This window comes from Erythrolamprus reginae, chromosome 9 (genome assembly GCF_031021105.1).
Source record: "Erythrolamprus reginae isolate rEryReg1 chromosome 9, rEryReg1.hap1, whole genome shotgun sequence".
NCBI lineage: Eukaryota > Metazoa > Chordata > Lepidosauria > Squamata > Dipsadidae > Erythrolamprus > Erythrolamprus reginae.
Window position 1 is genome coordinate 12,518,217 of NC_091958.1, and position 22,257 is coordinate 12,540,473.

General features: G+C 42.7%; 1 protein-coding gene across 4 annotated transcripts in view; it reads right to left on the reverse strand.

Moving 5' to 3' along the window:
* Positions 1-22,226, reverse strand: part of ANKRD27 (ankyrin repeat domain 27) — a 59,938-nt gene extending 37,712 nt beyond the window's left edge. For 3 of the 4 annotated variants that reach the window (XM_070760296.1, XM_070760297.1, XM_070760294.1), the window contains exons 1-12: positions 22,064-22,226; positions 14,480-14,614; positions 12,845-12,955; positions 11,533-11,689; positions 11,197-11,351; positions 9,769-9,828; positions 9,630-9,683; positions 9,474-9,539; positions 8,124-8,200; positions 6,143-6,264; positions 5,286-5,364; positions 1,958-2,090 (exon numbers count right to left, since the gene is read on the reverse strand). In XM_070760296.1, coding sequence (XP_070616397.1) covers positions 1,958-2,090; positions 5,286-5,364; positions 6,143-6,264; positions 8,124-8,200; positions 9,474-9,539; positions 9,630-9,683; positions 9,769-9,828; positions 11,197-11,351; positions 11,533-11,689; positions 12,845-12,955; positions 14,480-14,581 — 1,116 coding nt within the window. In that variant the 5' untranslated portion in view covers positions 14,582-14,614; positions 22,064-22,226. The other variant, XM_070760295.1, reaches the window with a different exon arrangement.
* Between the last annotated feature and the right edge of the window lie 31 nt (positions 22,227-22,257).

Genomic DNA, 22,257 nt, shown 5'->3' on the forward strand with positions numbered 1-22,257 from the left:
ACCTCTCCGTCGTCCCAACACATTTTTTGCCTTAGAATGTCTTCAGAAGTTAGCAGAGTAACAAGTTACGAAAAATCGTCAAACTGGCTGCAGGCAAACTATTAAATGCATGCAACCACTGGATTCTATTCCACACAACTGCCCCCCCCCTGCCCCGCTCTTTTGTTTTTTTTAAATTTATCATAGCTCTGAGATCTCATAAGCAACGTTAGTGGTCCCCCTCTGCCATTTTAGAAAGGGAAAGACACGTGGCACAAACGTGCTCGGGAAGATACCCCACCAAAGAAGCAACGTGAAAGCGGTTTGCAAAAAGTGATTTAAAGTGCAGAAGAGGAGTGCCACAAAAGATCCCCAAGGCCTTCAAGAATCAAGTGATCCCAAAACCAAGCCATGAAACCCCTAAATTCCATTCTCTGCAGATGGCTCATAGGTGCAGCTTCCATTCAGGTATCACGTCCACCTCCTCCAGTTTCGACTCAGATCAGGAGCACCTAAAGTTTTGGAAGTTTTCTCTGTCATCAACTTTGTAATAAAAAAGCAGAAATGAGCAACCTGTGTCTCTCCAGAGGTTGACGAGCTACAACTTCCAACATGTGTTTTTTTAACCATGGAAGACGAGTCTTGAAGACCTTTCGCTTCATCCCATGGAAAATTCAACCCTAGCTTAAGCTCCAGAATGCTGAATTATCTAACATTCTGCATTCAGAGTCATTAGGTTCAACAGCTAGAAGGGCTCCATGCCAGTGATGGGTCCCACCCGGTATGGATGAGATTGGCGATCCGTTAGCGCTTTTTGATGGGTTCCAGAGGCTGGCTCGTGGGTGTGCGCTTGGTGCAAGATTTTGCTTCAGCACATGTGAGATTTCAACAATTTTTGCCCTCTTTGCATGCCCAGAAGCAAAAAGAAAAGGGCAGAAATTGCTGAAATCTTGCCCGCACGAGATACCAACCTTGGTTGAAATAAAATTTATTATTTATTTATTTATTTATTATTTAGATTTGTATGCCGCCCCTCTCCGCAGATTCGGGAGACTAGGGGCAGTTCTAATCTCCGGGGGGAGTTGGTTCCAGAGAGTCGGGGCCGCCACAGAGAAGGCTCTTCCCCTGGGGCCCGCCAACCAACATTGTTTAGTTGACGGGACCCGGAGAAAGGCCCACTCTGTGGGACCTAATCGGTCGCTGGGATTCGTGCGGCAGAAGGCGGTCTCGGAGATATTCTGGTCCAGTGCCATGAAGGGCTTTAAAGGTCATAACCAACACTTTGAATTGTGACCGGAAATTGATCGGCAGCCAATGCAGACTGCAGAGTGATGGTGAAACATGGGCATACCTAGGTAAGCCCATGACCGCTCTCGCAGCTGCATTCTGCACGATCTGAAGTTTCCGAACACTTTTCAAAGGTAGCCCCATGTACAGAGCATTACAGTAGTCGAACCTCGAGGTGATGAGGGCATGAGTGACTGTAAGCAATGAGTCCCGGTCCAGATAGGGCCGCAACTGGTGCACCAGGCGAACCAGGGCAAACGCCCCCCTCGCCACAGCTGAAAGATGGTTCTCTAATGTGAGCTGTATATAGCGCTCTATATAGCGGGATCAAATCCTGCATCTACAAGTAAAACACATAGGAAAACTAAGCCACGTTTAATGCAAGGATGTTTCCATTTTCAGTTTGGGTTTGTTCTTCATGCTCATAGTAAGCACAAAATCGAAGATGGGTTTTAATTTTTTTCTACACCAGCCTTTAATTATTCACCAGCCTAAGGCTTCAGTTGCTAAAATGGTTGAGTGGCCTCTGCCTAGGATAAGGACCTGGGTTTGACAATTGAAATGCATTTCTGAGCTAGCTCTCCGGACTCCTTGTTGCAACATAGCTAGAATCCTGCAGACTTACAAAAATGGGACACTATTAGAGAGATTTTGAGGCTGGGATCGGATAGACGGCATTACAGGGACTTACCGGTGTCCTGTCAGAGAGGTTTCCTTGACGGATATATTCTATTGCTGCCTCAACTGAGGTCAAGCAATATCCCAGTTCATCCTTGGCTGAGCTGCAAAATCTGAAGTTTTTGATGTAGCTCAGGTTTGCCATCCTAGACAGGGAATAAAAACTACATAAGCAATTGCCGGGAAACGAAAACAACAACAACAAAAAATTGTGCAACTGGACCTGACTTCTATCCATTAAACCACTTATTCCCAATCCTTTTTTTTTTTGGTTTTGCCCCCCTCTAAAATCCTGATGCCCTCCTCTCCTCTCTTACTGTTCAAAAAGTAAACTTTTACTTTTCAAAAAGTGAAATGAGATGTGAAAATCAGAATTAAAATATTATTAGCCAGATGGCAAAGATAAGAATTGGTGGTAGCACTATATAATGATATGGCACGAAATTTAGTTATTGATAATAATTTAAACATATAGAATTTTATTATATAGTTTATGTGATGTTTTGTGAGTAGGTTTTTTTCTATCTTAAATACATATATATAGAACATCTATTAACTATATGATAAGTTGATACGGGATTAATTAGTTTAATGGAGAAATTAAAGTTTGAATTAAGATTTGCATAAAAGAGAGTTAGGTACTGTTTATACTGATGTAATCTTCCAGTGTAAGGTGGAAAAAATATTGTTATTTAGAGGTTTTTGAATTGATAATCTTCTATAAGTTCTATAGAATATTTTTTTAAGGGAAGCGAGACAAGAGCCTCTATTGAATGATTAACAGAAAAAGAAAAAAAATATATGTTTTATTATAAGCATGGTTTCAGTGTTTGTAATTATGTATTGTTTTTATTTTACGTTGGAGAAAAATTAAAAATTTATACCTGAAAAAAAAGTGAACTCCTACTCATGCAGAAGAAGCCTAAAAAGCCATTAACTTGGTTTAAACAAGGTTCCAATTTATCCCATTAAAAATAAAATTGCCCCTGGATGTAGTATTCTAGTGTGGTCTTACTAAGGCTTTATAGAGTGGTTTGTACAACATATAGAAACATAGAAACATAGAAGACTGACGGCAGAAAAAGATCTCATGGTCCATCTAGTCTGCCCTTATACTATTTCCTGTATTTTATCTTAGGATGGATATATGTTTATCCCAGGCATGTTTACATTCAGTTACTGTGGATTTACCAACCACGTCTGCTAGAAGTTTGTTCCAAGGATCTACTACTCTTTCAGTGAAATAATATTTTCTCACGTTGCTTTTGATCTTTCCCCCAACTAACTTCAGATTGTGTCCCCTTGTTCTTGTGTTCACTTTCCTATTAAAAACACTTCCCTCCTGAACCTTATTTAACCCTTTAACATATTTAAATGTTTCGGTCATGTCCTCCCTTTCCCTTCTGTCCTCCAGACTATACAAATTGAGTTCATTAAGTCTTTCCTGATACGTTTTATGCTTAAGACCTTCCACCATTCTTGTAGCCCGTCCTTGGACCCGTTCAATTTTGTCAATATATTTTTATAGGTGAGGTCTCCAGAACTGAACACAGTATTCCAAATGTGGTCTCACCAGCACTCTCTATAGCGGGATCATAATCTCCCTCTTCCTGCTCGTTATACCTCTAGCTATGCAGTCAAGCATCCTACTTGCTTTTCCTACTGCCCGACCACACTGCTCACCCATTTTGAGACTGTCAGAAATCACTACCCCTAAATCCTTCTCTTCTGAAGTTTTTGTTAACACACAACTGCCAATGCAATACTCAGATTGAGGATTCCTTTTCCCCAAGTGCATTATTTTACATTTGGAAACATTAAACTGCAGTTTCCATTGCTTTGACAATTTATCTAGTAAAGCTAAATCATTTACCATATTACAGACCCCTCCAGGAATATCAACCCTATTGCACACTTTAGAGTCATCGGCAAATAGGCAAACCTTCCCTACCAAACCTTCCCCTATGTCACTCACAAACCATGTCTCACACACACACAAACAAACCACACTACGGCTTAATGGTGTATGTGAACTCAACCAGAATGCAGGAATCCAAAATGGCGCCCTAAAGTTTTATCTATTATCAAAATTTGGAATGTACTTCACTCTTTGAGACCAAATGTTTGCACCCAGATTCACCAGGGTATGAAATGGTAGAGTAATAAAATTTGCCTAGCCTTTAAAAACCAATGGATTCAAGCATTCACCACGTTTCTGCATATTTTGATGATAGAATCCATATTACATTTAAAGAAAATATGCTCCGATAATGTTTAGCTAGTGAGCTTCAGTTTTGCCTAGTATCACTCTGCTATAAAACTTGTTTAGTACAAAACTCTCTGAAGAGGTACCACATTGTGTGGTGTGTTTACGTATGAAAATGTGTGATCTTTTAATCCTTAATTTTGACCGTCAAAGGCACAAAGAATTAAAAATCAGCTTTAAGTTATAACTGCCGTCCAAGAACCTGCGTATATTTCTAATGCACATAATCCATGTAATCCATGGAAATACAGCAGTTAAACAGCAGATGTTTCATTTCTATCTGCACATCGTGCCAACTAATGTTCAAGGTCTCTTTCATAACAATCTATACATGTTTCCAAATCTGTGACCAAAAACACATAATGTCTGAACTGCAGGAGTTACTGATGCCCTAATGCAGTAAAAAAAAACATATTTATTATTTAAAAGATACAGTGGTACCTCTACTTACGAACTTAATTTGTTCTGTGACCAGGTTCTTAAGTAGAAAAGTTTGTAAGAAGAAGCAATTTTTCCCCATAGGAATCAATGTAAAAGCAAATAATGTGTGCAATTGGGGAAACCACAGGGAGGGTGGAGGCCCTGTTTCCTCCCAGGAAATTCCTAGAGAGGCCCCATGGAGGCTTCTCCCCGCCTTTTCTGGCCCTGTTTTCTCCCAGGAGATTCCTAAAGAGGCCCCACGGAGGCTTCTCCCTGACTTTTCTGGCCCTGCTTCCTCCCAGGGGATTCCTAGAGAGGCCCCATGGAGGCTTCTCTCTGACTTTTCCGGCTCCGTTTCCTCCCAGGATATTCCTAGAGAGGCCCCACGGAGGATGCTCCCTGCCTTTTCCGGCCCTGTTTCCTCCCAGGAGATTCCTAGAGAGGCTCCACGGAGGCTTCTCCCTGCCTTTTCCGGTTACAGTTTCGGAGGCTCAGGTTTGCAAGTGGAAAATGGTTCTTGAGAAGAGGCAAAAAAAAATTGAACACCCGGTTCTTATCTAGAAAAGTTCGTAGGTAGAGGCGTTCGTAGGTAGGAGGTACCACTGTATTCTCCTTTGTAGGATTCTTTGAAACGGGGAAAAAACAGGCTACATACCAATTAGGAATTTCTGTTTTCACGAGGAGATAGAGCAACACAGAGAGAAGATCATCGGCACACATGGTCTCCATGTTAACTGAAGGGGAAAGAGAGAAGGCACCGTATTCAGAAAAAGTATCTTAATCGTTCTATTTAGGCACTTTAGAAACAGTTAGGAATAGATTTCCTAGACTTTAGATGGACAATGCCAAACTTAAATCTTAAGTCTTCGGAGGGGGGCATCATACAAATCTAATAAATTTATTATTATTATTGTTGTTATTATTGTTGTTATTATTATTATTATTATTATTATTATTATTATTATTATTATTATTGTTAAATCCTGGACCATGACACCCCCGATAAATCTCCAAGTGGCCTTAAAAGAATGCGAATGACCAGTTGTTTGCAAGGAGTATAAATCAAAGTGAAACATCATCAAAGCCGAGTCTACGGAGAGGAGCAGCATACAAATCTAAGAAGGAAGGAAGGAAGGAAGGAAGGAAGGAAGGAAGGAAGGAAGGAAGGAAGGAAGGAAGGAAGGAAGGAAGGAAGGAAGGAAGGAAGGAACGAAGAAACAAAGAAAGAAACAAAGAAAGAAACAAAGAAAGAAACAAAGAAACAAAGAAAGAAACAAAGAAAAGTCCAGAGGTTCAAGCATTTTTAGTGAACTGCAATTTTCATCCCTGCTCCTGCACTGCAGGGAAAAAAATACTTCCACGTGAAAGTTAAATTGCATCCTCCATTTTCCGAATTAATACAAAAGCAAAAATCTGGACCCTGATTTAAAAAGCCTGTGGAGGATGCTTTCAAGAGCACAGGGAGGCAACACCTTGAAGCCTCATGACTTCATCCACCCTGCAGCGACGCACCTCTTTGGCTTGGAGACTGCATGATGATATGGACCACTTTGCACAAGCAGAGGAGCTTCTGTTGTGGCGAGGTGCACCTGTTCAGCTGCCCCAGTTCCCGCTTGGCCCGTGGGATGTTGAAACTGAAACAGGCACCAGCAAAAAGAGAGAGAAAAATAGCTTAGAGCACAACAGGGGGAGGAGAGGAGATAGAATATGAATGAGAAGGAGGAGAAGATGAGTAGGAGGTAGAGGGAGGATGGAATTGAATGGAATACGAAGAGGAGGGTGGGGAGGGGAAGGGAAAGGAGGAGAGGAGGAGAGAATGGAGAAGAGAGGAGATGAAATAGGAATGAGAATGAGGAGAGGATAAGTATGAGGGAGAATGGAATAGGAATAGGAATAAGAGGGAAGAGAAGGGAGGAGAGGGAGAGGAAGGAAGAAGAAGAGGAGGAGGAGGAAGAAGAGGAAGAGGTGGAGGACAGAAAAGGAGGAAGAAGAGGAGGAGGAGGACGGAAAAAGAAGAGGAAGAGGAGGAAGAAGGAAGAGAAGAAGAAGAAGAGGAGGAGGAGGAGGAAGTGGAGGACAGAAAAGGAGGAAGAGGAAGAAGAGGAAGAGGAGGAGGGGAAAAGAAGAGGGAGAGGAGGAAGAAGGAGGAGAAGAAGAAGAGGAGGAAGAAGGAGGAGAAGAGGAGGAGGAGGAGGAGGAGGGAAAAAGGAGAGGAGGAGGAAGGAGGAGGAGGAGGAGGAGGAGGAGAAGAAGAAGAAGAAGAAGAAGAAGAAGAGGAGCAGCAGCAACAACAACAACAACAACAACAGAGTTGGAAGGGACTTTGGAGATCTGGTAGTCCAACCCCCCTTAGGCAGGAAACCCCACACCACTTCAGACAAATGGTTATCCAAACTCTTCTTTAAAACTTTAAAAAGAAATAAAAAGAACTAACTTCTTAAAAGGTATGCAGATTAACATCCTTTACTTACAACCTGAATTGAGCCTGCGTTTAAGCAGGTCATCAACATGTCTGATTTTATAAGCCTTTTTTCTGCAGCTGTCATTGAAGTGAACTTCAAACTTTTTGTTCGCTATGGGCTGTTTGTTGCTGGAAACCAGAAGTAAATGCTGGTTTACGCATCAGTTTCAGTACTCGTATATCCAAAAGGAATTAACAGCCCAAGGCAGCCATGAGCAAAAGGTTAGGCCAAGATCTACACTGCTCAAAAAAATAAAAAGAACACTTAAACAACACAATATAACTCCAAGTAAATCAAACTTCTGTGATATCGAACTGTCCACTTAGGAAGCAACACTGATTGACAATTTCACATGCTGTTGTGCATAGAAACATAGAAACAAAGAAGTCTGACAGCAGAAAAAGACCTCATGGTCCATCTATTCTGCCCATATACTATTTTTTGTATTTTATCTTAGGATGGATCTATGTTTATCCCAGGCATGTTTAAATTCAGTTACTGTGGATTTATCTACCACGTCTGCTGGAAGTTTGTTCCAAGCATCTACTCCTCTTTCAGTCAAATAATATTTTCTCACGTTGCTTCTGATCTTTTCCCCCAACTAACCTCAGATTGTGTCCCCTTGTTCTTGTGTTCACTTTCCTATTAAAAACACTTCCCTCCTGGACCTTATTTAACCCTTTAACATATTTAAATGTTTCGATCATGTCCCCCCTTTTCCTTCTGTCCTCCAGACTATACACATTCAGCTTTGTACAGAACAAAGTATTCAATGAGAATATTTCATTCATTCATATCTAGCATGTGTTATTTGAGTGTTCCCTTTATTTTTTTGAGCATCCTTTCTGTCACATGTGAAAACCTTTAATAAAAATGCATGAACTCTTCCATTTCTTCCTTTTCTTTTCGAAGAAGCAAGAAGTTGGTTTAAAAACTGCCTCTGTTTTTCCCAGGTTTATTCATCCTTTCTTCGCTCTTCCCAGGAAGAAAATAAAACAAGGCTGTGCCACGAAAAGTTGTTAAGAACTCACCTAAACTCAGGCTTGATACCCAGGTCTTTCTGCTGCAGGTCTTGTAAACTTCGGGTAATTTTGTTGAAAGCTGCATCCTAAGGAAGAAGACATCACTAAATCTTGGGAGAAGAGCAGGGGTGAAATGCTCAGGGGTTCGCTCGTGCCTATCGGTCATCAGAGAGCCAGTCGCAAAGGGAGTGCTAGCGGTGAAGGGCTGCAAAAGTTTTTACTACCACGCTGTGGGCGTGGCTTATTTTGTGGGTGTGGCTTGCTGGCAATGTGACCGGGTGGGAGTGGCTTGACGATCAGGTGACCGGGGGTGGTGGCTTAAAGGTCACGTGACTGGTTTAAAGGTGACGTCACTCACGTTAAGAGTTTGGGTTAGGGTGCCTGATCTCTCCTCGCCTCAAAGAGATACAATTTCCCTATCTATTTACTATTACTGAGCATCCAAAATATACTATTTAATTCTATGTCTATATGCCATTTGGGTTCTTTAACCTTCTGCGCATGCTCAAGGCGTTCCTTCCTTCCTTCCTTCCCTCCCTCCCACACTTCATTCATTCATTCCTTTCCTCCCACTCCTTCCTTCCTTCCTTCCTTCATTCCTTTCCTCCCACTCCTTCCTTCCTTGCCTCCCACACTCCTTCCTTCATTCCTTCCTTTCCTCACACTCCTTCTTTCCTTCCTTCCTTCCCTCCCACACTTCCTTCATTCATTCCTTTCCTCCCACTCCTTCCTTCCTTCCTTTCCTCCCACTCCTTCCTTCCTTCTTTCCTCCCACTCCTTCTTTCCTTCCTTCCTTCCTTCCTTTCCTCCCACACTTTCCTTCCTTCCTTCCTTCCTTCCTTACCTCCCACTCTAGCTTGCTCTGAATAATAATAATAATTATTATTATTATTTATTAAATTTGTATGCCGTCCCTCTCCGTAGTTAAAGTTTCTTTCCAGCCCTACCAAGGTGCTAATGATGTCCCCAGCTCTTACCGGCTTGCTAGCTCTTTCATTGTTACTCTGCGAAGAATGTTTTCCAAGCCCTAAGTCTTTGCAGTGTTTTTTTTCCATTGCTCTACTTGCTCCGAATGTTTCTTTCCAGGTGCTAATTATGTTCCCACCTCTTACTGGCTTGCAAGCTCTTTCATTGTTACTCTCTCCAAATAATTTTTTTAAAGCCCTAACCAGGGGATAAAATAATGTGCTGAAGCTGACCAGACTAAGGACACTAGCCAGATGAGTACCTAGCAAGCAGATTTTTTTCTCTATTTTCCTCCCCAAAAACTAGGATGCTACTCCGGTGCGGTACTCCTGCGTTTCCCAATGTAACTTTATTTTGGCAAGGGGAAGACCGGAGGCACATCTGGGCACCTACCTCACTGGCTTCAATGGTCCCCACGTATTTGAAGATGACGTCATAGAGAGAGTGATGGACGTACATCTGGACCAGGAAATAAAAAGCAAAGAAAGGATTCTGAAGGTCTGCTCCGAAGGGGGAACCAAGACCCCAATGACCGTCCGGGATACTCACATCCACGGCTTGTTTCATCAGGTTCATCTGAAGTTCCTGCTTTGCAAGCATTCTCTAACATTATTTGGGAGAAAAGAAAGTGGAATGAGTGCCTAAGCGACACACAGCTGGATGTTGACATGCGTGCATCCGTACTTACAAGGTGGGAGTCTCTCAACAGCTGCTGGATGCATTTGGTGTAGAGGGCATTCACCGAATCCTGAAGATCAAAGCAAAGTGCATTGAGAACAACTGGGCTTGGGGCGAAGAATAAGTCAAGCCGAGTCTTACTGGAACAGCAATAGCACTTAAGACTTATACCCCGCTTCACCGTGCTTTTACAGCCCATCTCTAAGCGGTTTACAGAGTCAGCCTCTTGCCCCCAACAATCTGGGTCCTCGTTTTAGACACCTCGGAAGGATGGAAGGCTGAGTCAACCTTGAGCCTATCAGGATCAAACTCCTGGCTGTGGGCAGAGTCAGTCTGCAATATGGCATTCTAACCACTGTGCCATTGTGGGTGGGAGGGAGGGAGGGAGGGAGGAAGGAGTGTGGGAGGGAAGGAAGGAGTGTGGGAGGGAGGAGTGGAGGGATGGAGGAAGGGAGGGAGGGAGGAAAGAAAGTGGGTGGGAGGGAGAGAGGGAGGGAGGGAAGGAAGGAAGGAGTGGAGGGAGGGAGGGAGGGAGGGAAGAAGGAAGGAGTGTGGGAAGGAAGGAAGGAAGGAAGGAAGGAAGGAAGGAAGGAAGGAAGGAAGGAAGGAAGGAAAAAAGATGTGGACGCACACATGCAATATGGCATTCTAACCATTGTGCCATTGTGGGTGAGAGGGAGGGAGGGAGGGAGGGAGGAGTGTGGGAGGGAAGGGAGGAGTGTGGGAGGGAGGAGTAGAGGGATGGAGGAAGGGAGGGAGGAAGGAGTGTGGGAGGGAAGGAAGGAGTGTGGGAGGGAGGAGTGGAGGGATGGAGGAAGGAAGGGAGGGAGGAGGAAAGGAGGGAGGGAGGGAAGGAAGGGAGGGAGGGATTGAGGGAGGGAGGGAAGAAGGGAGGGAGGGGAGGGAGGAAGGAAGGAAGGAAGGAAGGAAGGAAGGAAGGAAGGAAGGAAGGAAGGAAGGAAGGAAGGAAGGAAGATGTGGACGCACACATGCACACACCAGAGATTCGGAGCTGCGCGTAGCTCAATTTTCACTACCGGTGCAGTGGCATGGACCATACCGATAGAAACACACTACTGTATATGAAGCACTGCCAAAAAGCTGCCCACTATCATTTTTCAGAGTGAGATGGACAGTTTATCAATTTAATAAATAAACATGAAACATTGTGGGTAACACTTAAAGCTACACCCCGATTCAAATGCTTTGCAAACAAAAGCTCTGCAGGATCGTTCCACTTACACAAGTCAGCATATGACTAATTCATTTCAAAAGAAAGCAACATTCTTTAGGTGACACGCGTATTCCATATGCCAGAATTTCCACATACCTCCTTCCCCATATAGAAGAGATGGTTAAGAGATGTGGAAAACGTCAATTTAATGCTTTTAACCCTTTGCACATGTTGCTAAGTATGACATTCGTTGGAAATACTAACTATATAGTGTCGCAGGATTTTCCTGTCGTGCTCCTTGAAAGTCCGAAGGAAAGACGCGATGGCTTTATCGAATTTTTCCGCATGCCTTCCCAAGAATTCCTTCACATCGTCCAGGTTTTTCAAGGAGTAAGAGTTGGATGTTGTCGAGGACGGCTCTGAAACAGGAAGGCACTTGTCAAAAGACAGGAAAGATCTTTGCTCCCTCCGAGCACCAGAGGAAAATTCACACAGCCCAAATTTGGAGAGGCAGACATTAAAGCAGTGTTGAAAAAGTAGTTTACTCATGCAAAGAGGGAGAGGCGTTCGAAAACTGATCAAGCATCTATGGTCAATTACCTTTATTTTCATTTTTTTCTAGAGGGTGAGCTATGCAAAGGATGTTAAAGCTCTCTTCCCGGTCATTATAAAACGTTTCCTCAAAGAGAATAGGAATTGAGCAACGCTGGTTAAATTCAGCCCCAAGGATGATCATATTTCCTTGTATAAAGACTTCCTACGTAGGGAGAGACAAAGGAAAAAAATCAGAAACTAAACAGAGCAAACAGTAAAAACACCATCGTAAGGAACATAACCTGCAGGCTAAGAGGCGCCAACAATACTCCCGAAATAGCATCTATAGATGTCCAAAATTAAATTAAGATTTTAAAATAGCCAAACTATACGTGATCCTTTGCTCTCATGAGGAGAAATAGCTGCTAAAATCTCATTAGACTGTGATGAAGAGGGTTGAAAATCACTAGGCCATTATACCTAGTTTGTAATTGTTCAGGCAGCCACTATTTGCATCAAAAGATACCAAAACCACAAGGAGCCTTCAGAGTTTTATAGCTGAAATATGTTAAATCTGGAAATCACCACCCGTGGAAATTACCACCGTTAGAGACAACGGTGTCTAGGTCAGTGTTCCCCAACCTTGGCAACTTGAAGATATTTGGACTTCAACTCCCAGAATTCTGGGAGTTGAAGTCCAAATATCTTCAAGTTGCCAAGGTTGAGAAACACTGGTCTAGCTAACGCAGCCTAAACAGATTAATAAATCCTTTAATCGAATCTTGCTAGTTTATCGCAATTCTCCGAGCATCACAAATGAATTTGTCTACATTTATCTCCGGGACCGTCTTCAGCCGCACAAATCCCAGCGACCAGTTAGGTCCTACAGAGTTGGCCTTCTCCGGGTCCCGTCAACTAAACAATGTCATTTGGCGGGACCCAGGGGAAGAGCCTTCTCTGTGGCGGCCCCGACCCTTTGGAACCAGCTCCCCCCAGATATCAGAGTTGCCCCCACCCTCCTTGCCTTTCGTAAAGCTCTTAAGACCCATCTTGGTCGTCAGGCATGGGGGAACTGACACATCTCCCCCGACCCTATACAGTTTATACATGGAATGTTTGTGTGTGTGTTTGCTTTTAATAATGGGGTTTTTAGTGTTTTTTAAATTATTAGATTTGTTTTTTACATTGTTCTTGTTATTGTTGTGAGCCGCCCCGAGTCTACGGAGAGGGGCGACATACAAATCTAATAAATAATAATAATAATAATAATAATAATAATAATAATAATAATAATAATTTTATTCTACGGGCAAGGCTCCCGAAACGTTATCCCTCCAAGTCTGAGCAGGCCTGCCTCCATTATTTCTATCGGCCGTACCTTTCCGTTCAAAGTATGGAAATTATTATCTGCTGCTTTGAGAATGTAGGAGTCAAACTGACAAGCTGAAATGATGCTGTTTGAAAGACTGCCTTTACAAGGTACCAGGATCTAGGGAAAAAGTTACAGGATGTTACTGCATATACCGCTGGATCCCAAATCCATCACATTTTTGCTAAGTACAGTATTAGAATTCAAACTTTTTGAATATCCAAAAAGTAAAGCAAAAAAAATACTTAATATTATATATTACGATTGCAGCCAGAATTACGTTCGCCCAATTTTGGAAGAACACAGAACCCACCAACCCACCCCTCCCGAAAAAGCAATACAGTGTTCACTCGATTTTCGCGGGTTCAAACTTTTTTCGGTTTTTCAAAAAATATTAATTAAAAAATATTTCGCAGGTTTTTTTCTATACCATGGTTTTTCCTGCCCGATCACGTCATATGTCATCGCCAAACTAATAATTTTTGCAAATAAATAACAAAAAAAATAATTATTGTTAATAAATAATTATGTTTATAAATATCAGGATCACTAAGTGTCTTATTCAATGGTGAGTACCAGTAATAATGGTGAGTAAATGGTTGTTAAGGGAATGGGAAATGGTAATTTAGGGGTTTAAAGTGTTAAGGGATGGCTTGTGATACTGTCCATAGCCAAAAATGGTGTATTTACTTCCGCATCTCTACTTCGCGGAAATTCAACTTTCGCGGGGGGTCTCGGAACGCATCCCCCGCAAAAATCGAGGGAACACTTGTAATCAATAAAATATATAACTGTTCCAAAATGGACAAACTGACGATGGAATTAAGGGGCCAGAAAGATTCTGAGTATTATGAGGTATGGGCACAATGGCACAGATGGATTGAGTTGAGAAATAGAAATAAGAAAATCACAAATGATACATAACAGCTAGTAAAACGCCGGAGGTAAATATGTAAATATTAATAGTTTGAATAAGGATTTTGTAATTGTATGTGTTAATAAAATATTTGATGCATCAATGCAGAAATACTGATTGGGTGTTGACATTACAGTTTTTCTTTGTCATTTATTTTTCTTTTTTGCTTGGCTGTTTTACAAAAAATTGTTTGAAAATTAATTTTTTTTTTTTAAAGAAATCAAACCATGGCATAGGGCAGTGATGGCGAATCAACGGCATGGGTGCCACAGGCGGCATGCAGAACCAAATCTGCTGGCGCGCGAGCCATTGCTCAGCTCCACCGTGCATGTGTGTGCTAGCCAGCTAATTTTTGGCCCGCAGAGATTCTGGGAGGGTGTTTTTGGCTTCCAGAGAGCCTCCGAGGGGATGGGCGAGGGCATTTTTACCCTCCCCGCGGCTCCAGGGAAGTCTTTGGAGCCTGTGGAAGGGTGAAACATGAGCCTACTGGGCCCACCAGCAGTTGGGAAAGAGGCTATTTCCAGCCTCCAGAGGGCCTCTAGGGGTGGGGGAAGCTGTTTTTGCCCTCCCTCGGCATTGAATTATGGGTGTGGGCACTCACACATGCGTAGGCTCTTTCAGCACCCGAGGAAAAAAAGGTTCGCCATCCATCACTGTCCTAGATGAAACTTATGCACACCCTTGGCCCTTCTAGAAGAGTATTTTGGGAACCATCTTAATCTACTTACCGTTCCATGGAGTTCGGCAACTTTCCTGCAGAGATCCGGCCGTCGTTTCTGCATGGTTAAGTAGAAGGGGTTCCTCAAAAGGTCTTCATCATACACAGCCATAGGTGCCACCAAAATATCCAATCCAGCAGCCTTCTGCAAATTAATCCACAACCCCCCAAACAACCCGAAAAAAACAATCACTTTCAAAGCAACATCATTAAAAGGAAATAACTGCCAAAACAAGAACTGACTATCTTTTAAAGAAGTTCTCTTGTTTTAATATTATCCACCATCTGCATTCTTTCATCCGAAATAAGCATGTTAGTAGTCAGTAAGGACTTCCTTGAAGCAAATTGGATTGCTCAATTTCAACTGACAATACTTTCACGTTGGGTTCTTTGGTAATACCGAAGCTCCTACTTCTGAGATATGGTGGAGTGTTTTATTTTTGTTTTGGGTTTTTTTTTCCAATTTCTCAGTCCATTCTGGAACTACGGGATTTTCTGGTAATTTCCCAATTTACAACCAGATCCAACTCTTCATACTATTTTTTTTTTAACTTGTAAAGTTCCTAGGTGTTGCCTCCTACTTCAAAAGTGATCTCCTCTTTGAGGATTATACCATTAGTGTTTGGTGGCATTCTTGCATTGCCCCAGAGAAAAATATTCTGGCAATTGCTCCACTAACCTGGTATCCTACACAATTTCCTGTAGCTGCCTTCCCATTACAAGAAAATTTTGGTGGATCAGGATTCTTTCTCTCTTCCTTTTACAGGGTGGACTTTTTGTTTCTAAGTTCTCCAACTTCGTATTCTCACTGTCAACCCTTCCAGATAAGCCAGATGGGAAACCCAATTGGATGAACTATATTATTATTATTATTATTATTATTATTATTATTATTATTATTATATAATTAGTCCACTGCAGAAAAAACAATTGCTGCCAACCTGCCTTCCATTGAGGACCTGTATACTGCACGAGTCAAAAAGAGGGCGGGGAAAACATTTACTGACCCCTCACATCCTGGACACAAATTGTTTCAACTCCTACCCTCAAAACGTCGCTACGGAGCACTGCACACCAAGACAACTAGACACAAGAACAGTTTTTTTCCAAACGCCATCACTCTACTAAACAAATAAATCCCTCAACACTGTCAGACTTTCTACTAAATCTGCACTTCTATTCTACTAGTTTTTCTCATCATTCCTATCACCCATTTCCTCCCATGTTGACTGCATGACTATAACTTGTTGCTTATATCCTAAGATTTTTATTGATATTGCTTCTTCATTGCTTATTTGACCCCTATGACAATCATTAAGTGTTGTACCATATGATTCTTGACAAATGTATATTTTATTTTATGTACGCTGAGAGCATCTGCACCAAGACAAAGTCCTTGTGTGTCCAATCACACTTGGCCAATAAAAATTCTATTCTATTCTATCATACAGCAACATGGTGTTTCTATAATGTGACCCATTTTTCTACTACCAAAATAACAAGTGTGGATCTACTTCTATTTTATTGCATTGATTAAAATAAGGCACAAACTTGCCATCACCACTTTTAACAGGGCAGGACCACGGATGGGCTGCTACAGGTTCGTCCAAGTTTGAAAGAACCCTTAGCTAATGTTATGGTCAGTTCGGAGAACTTCCAAATCCCACTCAAACATGGACCCTGCTTTTGCTACCTGGAGACAATGGGAAAAACGGTCCAAAAACATCTGGAGAAAACCAAAATTAGACGAAGCCAAGGATGCAAAACCTGATGCTTCAAAGTTTATATGTGGCTTTTCAAAGCTCCTCAAAAAAAGGGGGGGCTATAGAATTGCAGTGTTTACTGCAGGGGGAACAGTTTTATATTTATCGTTTTTATTATACACCGCGCAGAGTCACTTTGCAGAGTGGGATAGGTGGCATGCGAATGCAACAAATAAACAAACTATGCAGAGGGCACTTAGTGTTCATTAGACTGCATGGGGCTACCTTTGAAAAGTGTTCGGAAACTTCAGATCGTGCAGAACGCAGCCGCGAGAGCCATCGTGGGGCTTCCAAGATTCGCCCATGTTTCCTCAACACTCCGTGGCTTGCATTGGCTGCCGATCAGTTTCCGGTCACAATTCAAAGTGTTGGTCATGACCTTTAAAGCCCTACATGGCTTTGGACCAGACTACCTCCGGAACCGCCTGCTACCACACGAATCCCAGCGACCGATAAGGTCCCACAGAGTTGGCCTTCTCCGGGTCCCGTCGACTAAACAATGTTGTTTGGCGGGCCCCGGGGGAAGAGCCTTCTCTGTGGCGGCCCCGGCCCTCTGGAACCAACTCCCCCCGGAGATTAGAATTGCCCCCACCTTCCCTGTCTTTCGTAAACTACTCAAGACTCATTTATACTGCCAGGCATGGGGGAGTTGAGATATTCCTTCCCCCTAGGCCATTACAAGTTATGCATGGTATGTCTGTGTGTATGTTTGGTTTTATAATAAGGGTTTTTAGTTGTTTTATTAATTGGATTGTCACATGCTGTTTTTATCATTGCTGTTAGCCGCCCTGAGTCTACGGAGAGGGACGGCATACAAATCCATTATTATTATTATTATTATTATTATTATTATTATTATTAACAGGCAAACATAAATTTCATCAATATCCATTGTGCTTTTCTCTTGTTCCAAATGTTTCTTTGCCTTGTTGAACTATAAGCTTCCCCACAAGATTCCTTAGCCTTAGAAATGTTGTGCTGCACCCTTGGTATACGTGGGGAAAATATTTTAAGGTTCTATTCTATGAGCTTTCTACCCAGAACAAGCTTGGCTAGGCAAACATATGATCACAAGCCCTTTGAAGTTTTAAAGCACAAATATTACAAAATTTCTTGGTCACGTGTCTGGTTTTCATCACCCCGCATTCCAATTCTTCATGAGAAGAGTCACAAAACATCAAGCAGGTTTATTTACAATCAAGTGTTCTGGAGTACCTGCCCCTTGCAAACAGGTTTCGTAACGCACAGCATCCAAACATATTTTTTATTTTTTTTATTTTAAAGTTCTGACTTTGCAGTGGTAATGTAACACGTAAAGCATGGCCTATTTTTCCTTCTCTTGAACTGGAACATTTTCCATGGTGACCATGGGAGATAAAATCCACAAAAGTATTATTGTTTTGACCACTGCAACTCTGTGTATATAAGTGGCGTAGCCAAAACTTATGTAAAACAAGGAAAGAGGAGGGTTTAGGATTACAATATCTTAGATGGTGGTTGAATCAACCACCACTCATAGAATCAGAATTAGACGAGAACATTTCAATCTTGGTGTCTTAACTCCCACCTCAATGTAGGAATCCAGATTCAACCATCCAAGGGAAGGGAGTTTACCATGTCACAATTGAGTTGCTCTTACAGTTAAAATAAAAGTAAGATAATCAAATGCATCCTGGGATCTCAAAAACGTATTTTATTTTGTGACCCTACTTGGACCGGGAGTCACTGCTCACAGTCACTCATGCCCTCATCACCTCAAGGCTCGACTACTGTAACGCTCTCTACATGGGGCTACCTTTGAAAAGTGTTCGGAAACTTCAGATCGTGCAGAATGCAGCTGCGAGAGCAATCATGGGCTTCCCCAAATATGCCCATGTTACACCAACACTCCGCAGTCTGCATTGGTTGCCGATCAGTTTCCGATCACAATTCAAAGTGTTGATTATGACCTATAAAGCCCTTCATGGACCAGATTATCTCAGGGACCGCCTTCTGCTGCACGAATCCCAGCGACCAGTTAGGTCCCACAGAGTGGATCTTCTTCGGGTCCCGTCAAATAAACAATGTTGCTTGGCGGGACCCAGGGGAAGAGCCTTCTCTGTGGTGGCCCCGGGCCCTCTGGAACCAACTCCCCCCAGAGATTAGAATTGCCCCCACCCTCCTTGCCTTTCGTAAGCTTCTTAAAACCCACCTCTGCCGTCAGGCATGGGGGAATTGAGATCCTCTTTCCCTCTAGGCCTTTACAATTCTATGCATGGTATGTATGTACAGTATGTATGTTTGGTTTTTATATTAATGGATTTTTAATCATTTTTAATATTAGATTACTATCGTACACTGTTTTATTGTTGCTGTTAGCCGCTCCGAATCTCCAGAGAGGGGCGGCATACAAATCCAATAAATAAATAAATAAATTTTATTTTTATTTATTTAATTTTGTCAAGTACGTGTTGTACTTTTTATTGTACTTTGTCAAGTACATAAACGTGAGCAAAAATGTAAGAATAGAATAGAATAGAATAGAATAGAATAGGTTTATTGGCCAGGTGGCCAATTTTATTGTTGGGCAGACAAGGAATTTGTCTTTGGTGCATATGCTCTCAGTGTACATAAAGCTTTTTCCTTAAATCAACAGTCGTTCAGACAGCTGATTAAAGCCAATTAATATGAGATAACAGATAATCTATTTATTGTAGCTGGATAAGGCATGGAAGAAACAATGCCTCTCCATCAGTTAAGAGAAGTTGTATAAATATTTTGACCCTGAACCCTCAAGAGTATTTTGCACACTACTTTCTTTAGATAAAAACTGGACATTCGTGCATTCATTAAAAGCGGCAACAACCAAAGGGTTTGGTTTTATAGAAACATAGAAGATTGACAGCAGAAAAAAACCTCATGGTCCATCTAGTCTTCCCTTATACTATTTCCTGTATTTTATCTTAGGATAAAAACATCTTAGGATAAAAATAGGATGGATATATGTTTATCCCAGGCATGTTTAAATTCAGTTACTGTGGATTTACCAACCACACCTGCTGGAAGTTTGTTCCAAGCATCTACTACTCATTCAGTAAAATAATATTTTCTCAGGTTGCTTCTGATCTTTCCCCCAACTAACCTCAGATTGTACCCCCCTTGTTCTTGTGTTCACTTTCCTATTAATCAGCTACATTAATGCATGGGAATTTCAGAGTCCGCCTGACTCTACTGCAATCAGCATCTCTTAACAAAAGCAAATTTGCACTTCAAAAATAATAAAAATACAAAAATAAATAAGAGTGGCAGCAACAGGCCAGCTTCTAACTGCAATTAAGCCTGGTGAGCATATGAAAGAAAAATCAATTGACCGGGAAATTTTTTAAAAAGGGGGGAAAACAAACTCAACAAAATATTTTTTGTGCTGTATGCAAAATTAAATCTAGTTAATCTAATTCAATATTTGCTAACTTTGGCAATACAGTATTAAGATATCTGGACTTCAACTCCCAAAATATCCTAGCCAGCATGGAGAGAGGTTTGGAAAACCCTGACCTTAGTTGTTCCATAGTAACCTATCTACAGTACTTGCAAAGTCACTACTGTAAATCTATTTTTCTCAACCTTGGCAGCTTAAGGTGGGTAAACTTCAACTCCCAGAATTCTCCATGCCAAAGTTGAGAAACAGCATAAGCAATGGCTCCTTAATAAATGTATTTATCGTGCACTGTTATGGAACAGCTTCAAAGTTAATGGTCAACATCTCTGCCCGGGGAAGTTAGCTGCCAAAATACAGTACAGTGCTATTTGCATATACCACAAGCACATGACTTGGTACCATTTAGATATTAAAAAGAATCTTTGCATGCTTGTATGTCTACTTGAACAAGTTTGAGTGGTTTGACACCTACATCCAGAGTTTACATGTCCTTTAAAACACCCAGTTATTATTTCTATCTGCCTAAACAAATCACACTGGATACATTGGAAAAATAAATCACTATCCAGAAATAATACAATAAGAAATAGAAAGCAAACCAAAACTTTGCAATGAAAATAAACTTAAAAGAGGAACTATACAAGCAAATGTCACACTGGGTGGTAAAATTAATGAAGTGTCAACATTTTTCATTTGTAAAAAAATGGTTTTCAGTATGCTTGTGTCCCTTATAATTTGAGGAATAACTAAAGCATTGCAGTAATGTCACTCAAGTAAACAAAAAACATATTTCAGGCCTAGCATCACTCAATCTAACACCACGTTCAATCAGTGGGGATTAAATCACATGCTACATGATTGGGCCAAGTTCTTGCAATTTTGGGTTTAATAAGAATCTGTACATTAAGTGCAGTAGGAACTAATTTGAAAACTCCAATGGGATCCCATTATTGGGGGTGGATGGGTGTTAGCCATGCAACTTTAAAGTTGTGTGGACTTCAACTCCCAGAATTCTCCAGCAAGCATAGGATTGTGGGAGTTGAAGTCCACCCAATTTACATTTAAATCTACTCAATCTTGAGAATCTTTTGTTGCTCCATGACAGAGTTGCTAAAGGAACTTTTTCAAAATTATTCCCAGCCCACTACTGACAAACACGACCACTACAGTCATTTAAATGGGAAGTCACTTCCTGGGTCAGGCCAGACTGAACTCCTATATCAGGGGGTCTCCCAAACTTGGCAACTTTTAACACTTGTGGACTTCAATTCCCAGACTTCTCCAGCATAGCATAGCTGGCTGGAAAATTCTGGGAATTGAAGTCCACAAGTCTTAAAAGTTGCAAGTTTATTTATTTTTATTTTGTTTGTTTTCTCAAGTACCCATTGGTGGTATTCAAAGATATAATAATATTTATATACATGATACTAGTAAAAGAGAAGTTTGAAGACCTCTGTCCTATATCATTTACTTATGAGTCCATATCATTTACTTATGAGCAAGTACACATCCCTGCAAGGTAAAATTAGTGGGGGGGGGAGGGCAGGCGACCCATTCTTGCCCCCCTGGGACAACCGCAATTTAACTTCCACGCGCAAACTTCCTCGTTTCCTGGCCCCGGACACCAACTGCCCCACAACGTGGCCACGCCAATCTCCCTTCTCCCCACTCCACACCCTCTTTAAAGAGGAACCCGAAGCATGCACAGGACAGGGGCCCTTGGAAGAAACACCACGCAGCGCAAGGACCCCCTCGGGATCCACGCGGGGGGCGAGTCTCCCCGCGTGGAACCTCCTTTTTTTGCAAAGACACGCGAAGGCTTTCCAAGTTGCGCTCTTGCTGGAGACACCCCGTCCGCCGGGGGCAAAGAGGGCCGAGTGTTTTCAGGTCCCGGATACCCACCCAACTACCTCCCCATCCCGCAGTAAGGAAGGAAGGCAGCCTCTCCGGACCTTCGCTTTTCCAGACTTGCAAACCAGGTTTTGCTAAACTCCTCGCGCGCGCCCCAGCGAAGCGGCCCCCTTTTTGGAGCAAGGGACACCGCGCCATTGCGCGCTTCGGGGGAGAAGGAGGCCTTGCAGAAGCACAGCCCCGGAAAGCTCCCCACCGCTTGGAAGTTCCCACCAGGACGCCCCAGCAAGACCTCGGGAAAGGCCCGAAAAAGAAAGGGGCTTCCCGGGGCGCCCCCTCCCCAATTACTCCCCAAAGCGGTATCCCCAGTTCCCTGCCACCCGTGCGCCCTCTCCCTCGCCCTTTCCACCCCCTGCTCACTTTCCTGCGAGGGTCTCTTCTGCGCCCCCTCCCCAAGGTGGCGGCGGCAGCAACGGCAGCATCCCCTCTCTTCCGAGCACCCCCCCTTCCTTTCCTAACAAGCGCCGCCCGTTCCTAGTCCGGGCCCCGAGGCGGATCCTACCAAGCGGGTTGAGCCAATGAGCCCTGGCTTTGCGTAAAAACCGCCCCGGCGCGTCGGCTTGGCTTGGGCAGCCGGCGAAGGTGGAGCTTGGGAAGGCGGCGGGGCGGGGGCCGAAGCGACCCAGCGGCTGCAGCAGAAGAAGAAAGCAGCTTCCCCCCGGGATGGTCCCGCCGGCGCACCAGCTGCGCGCTATT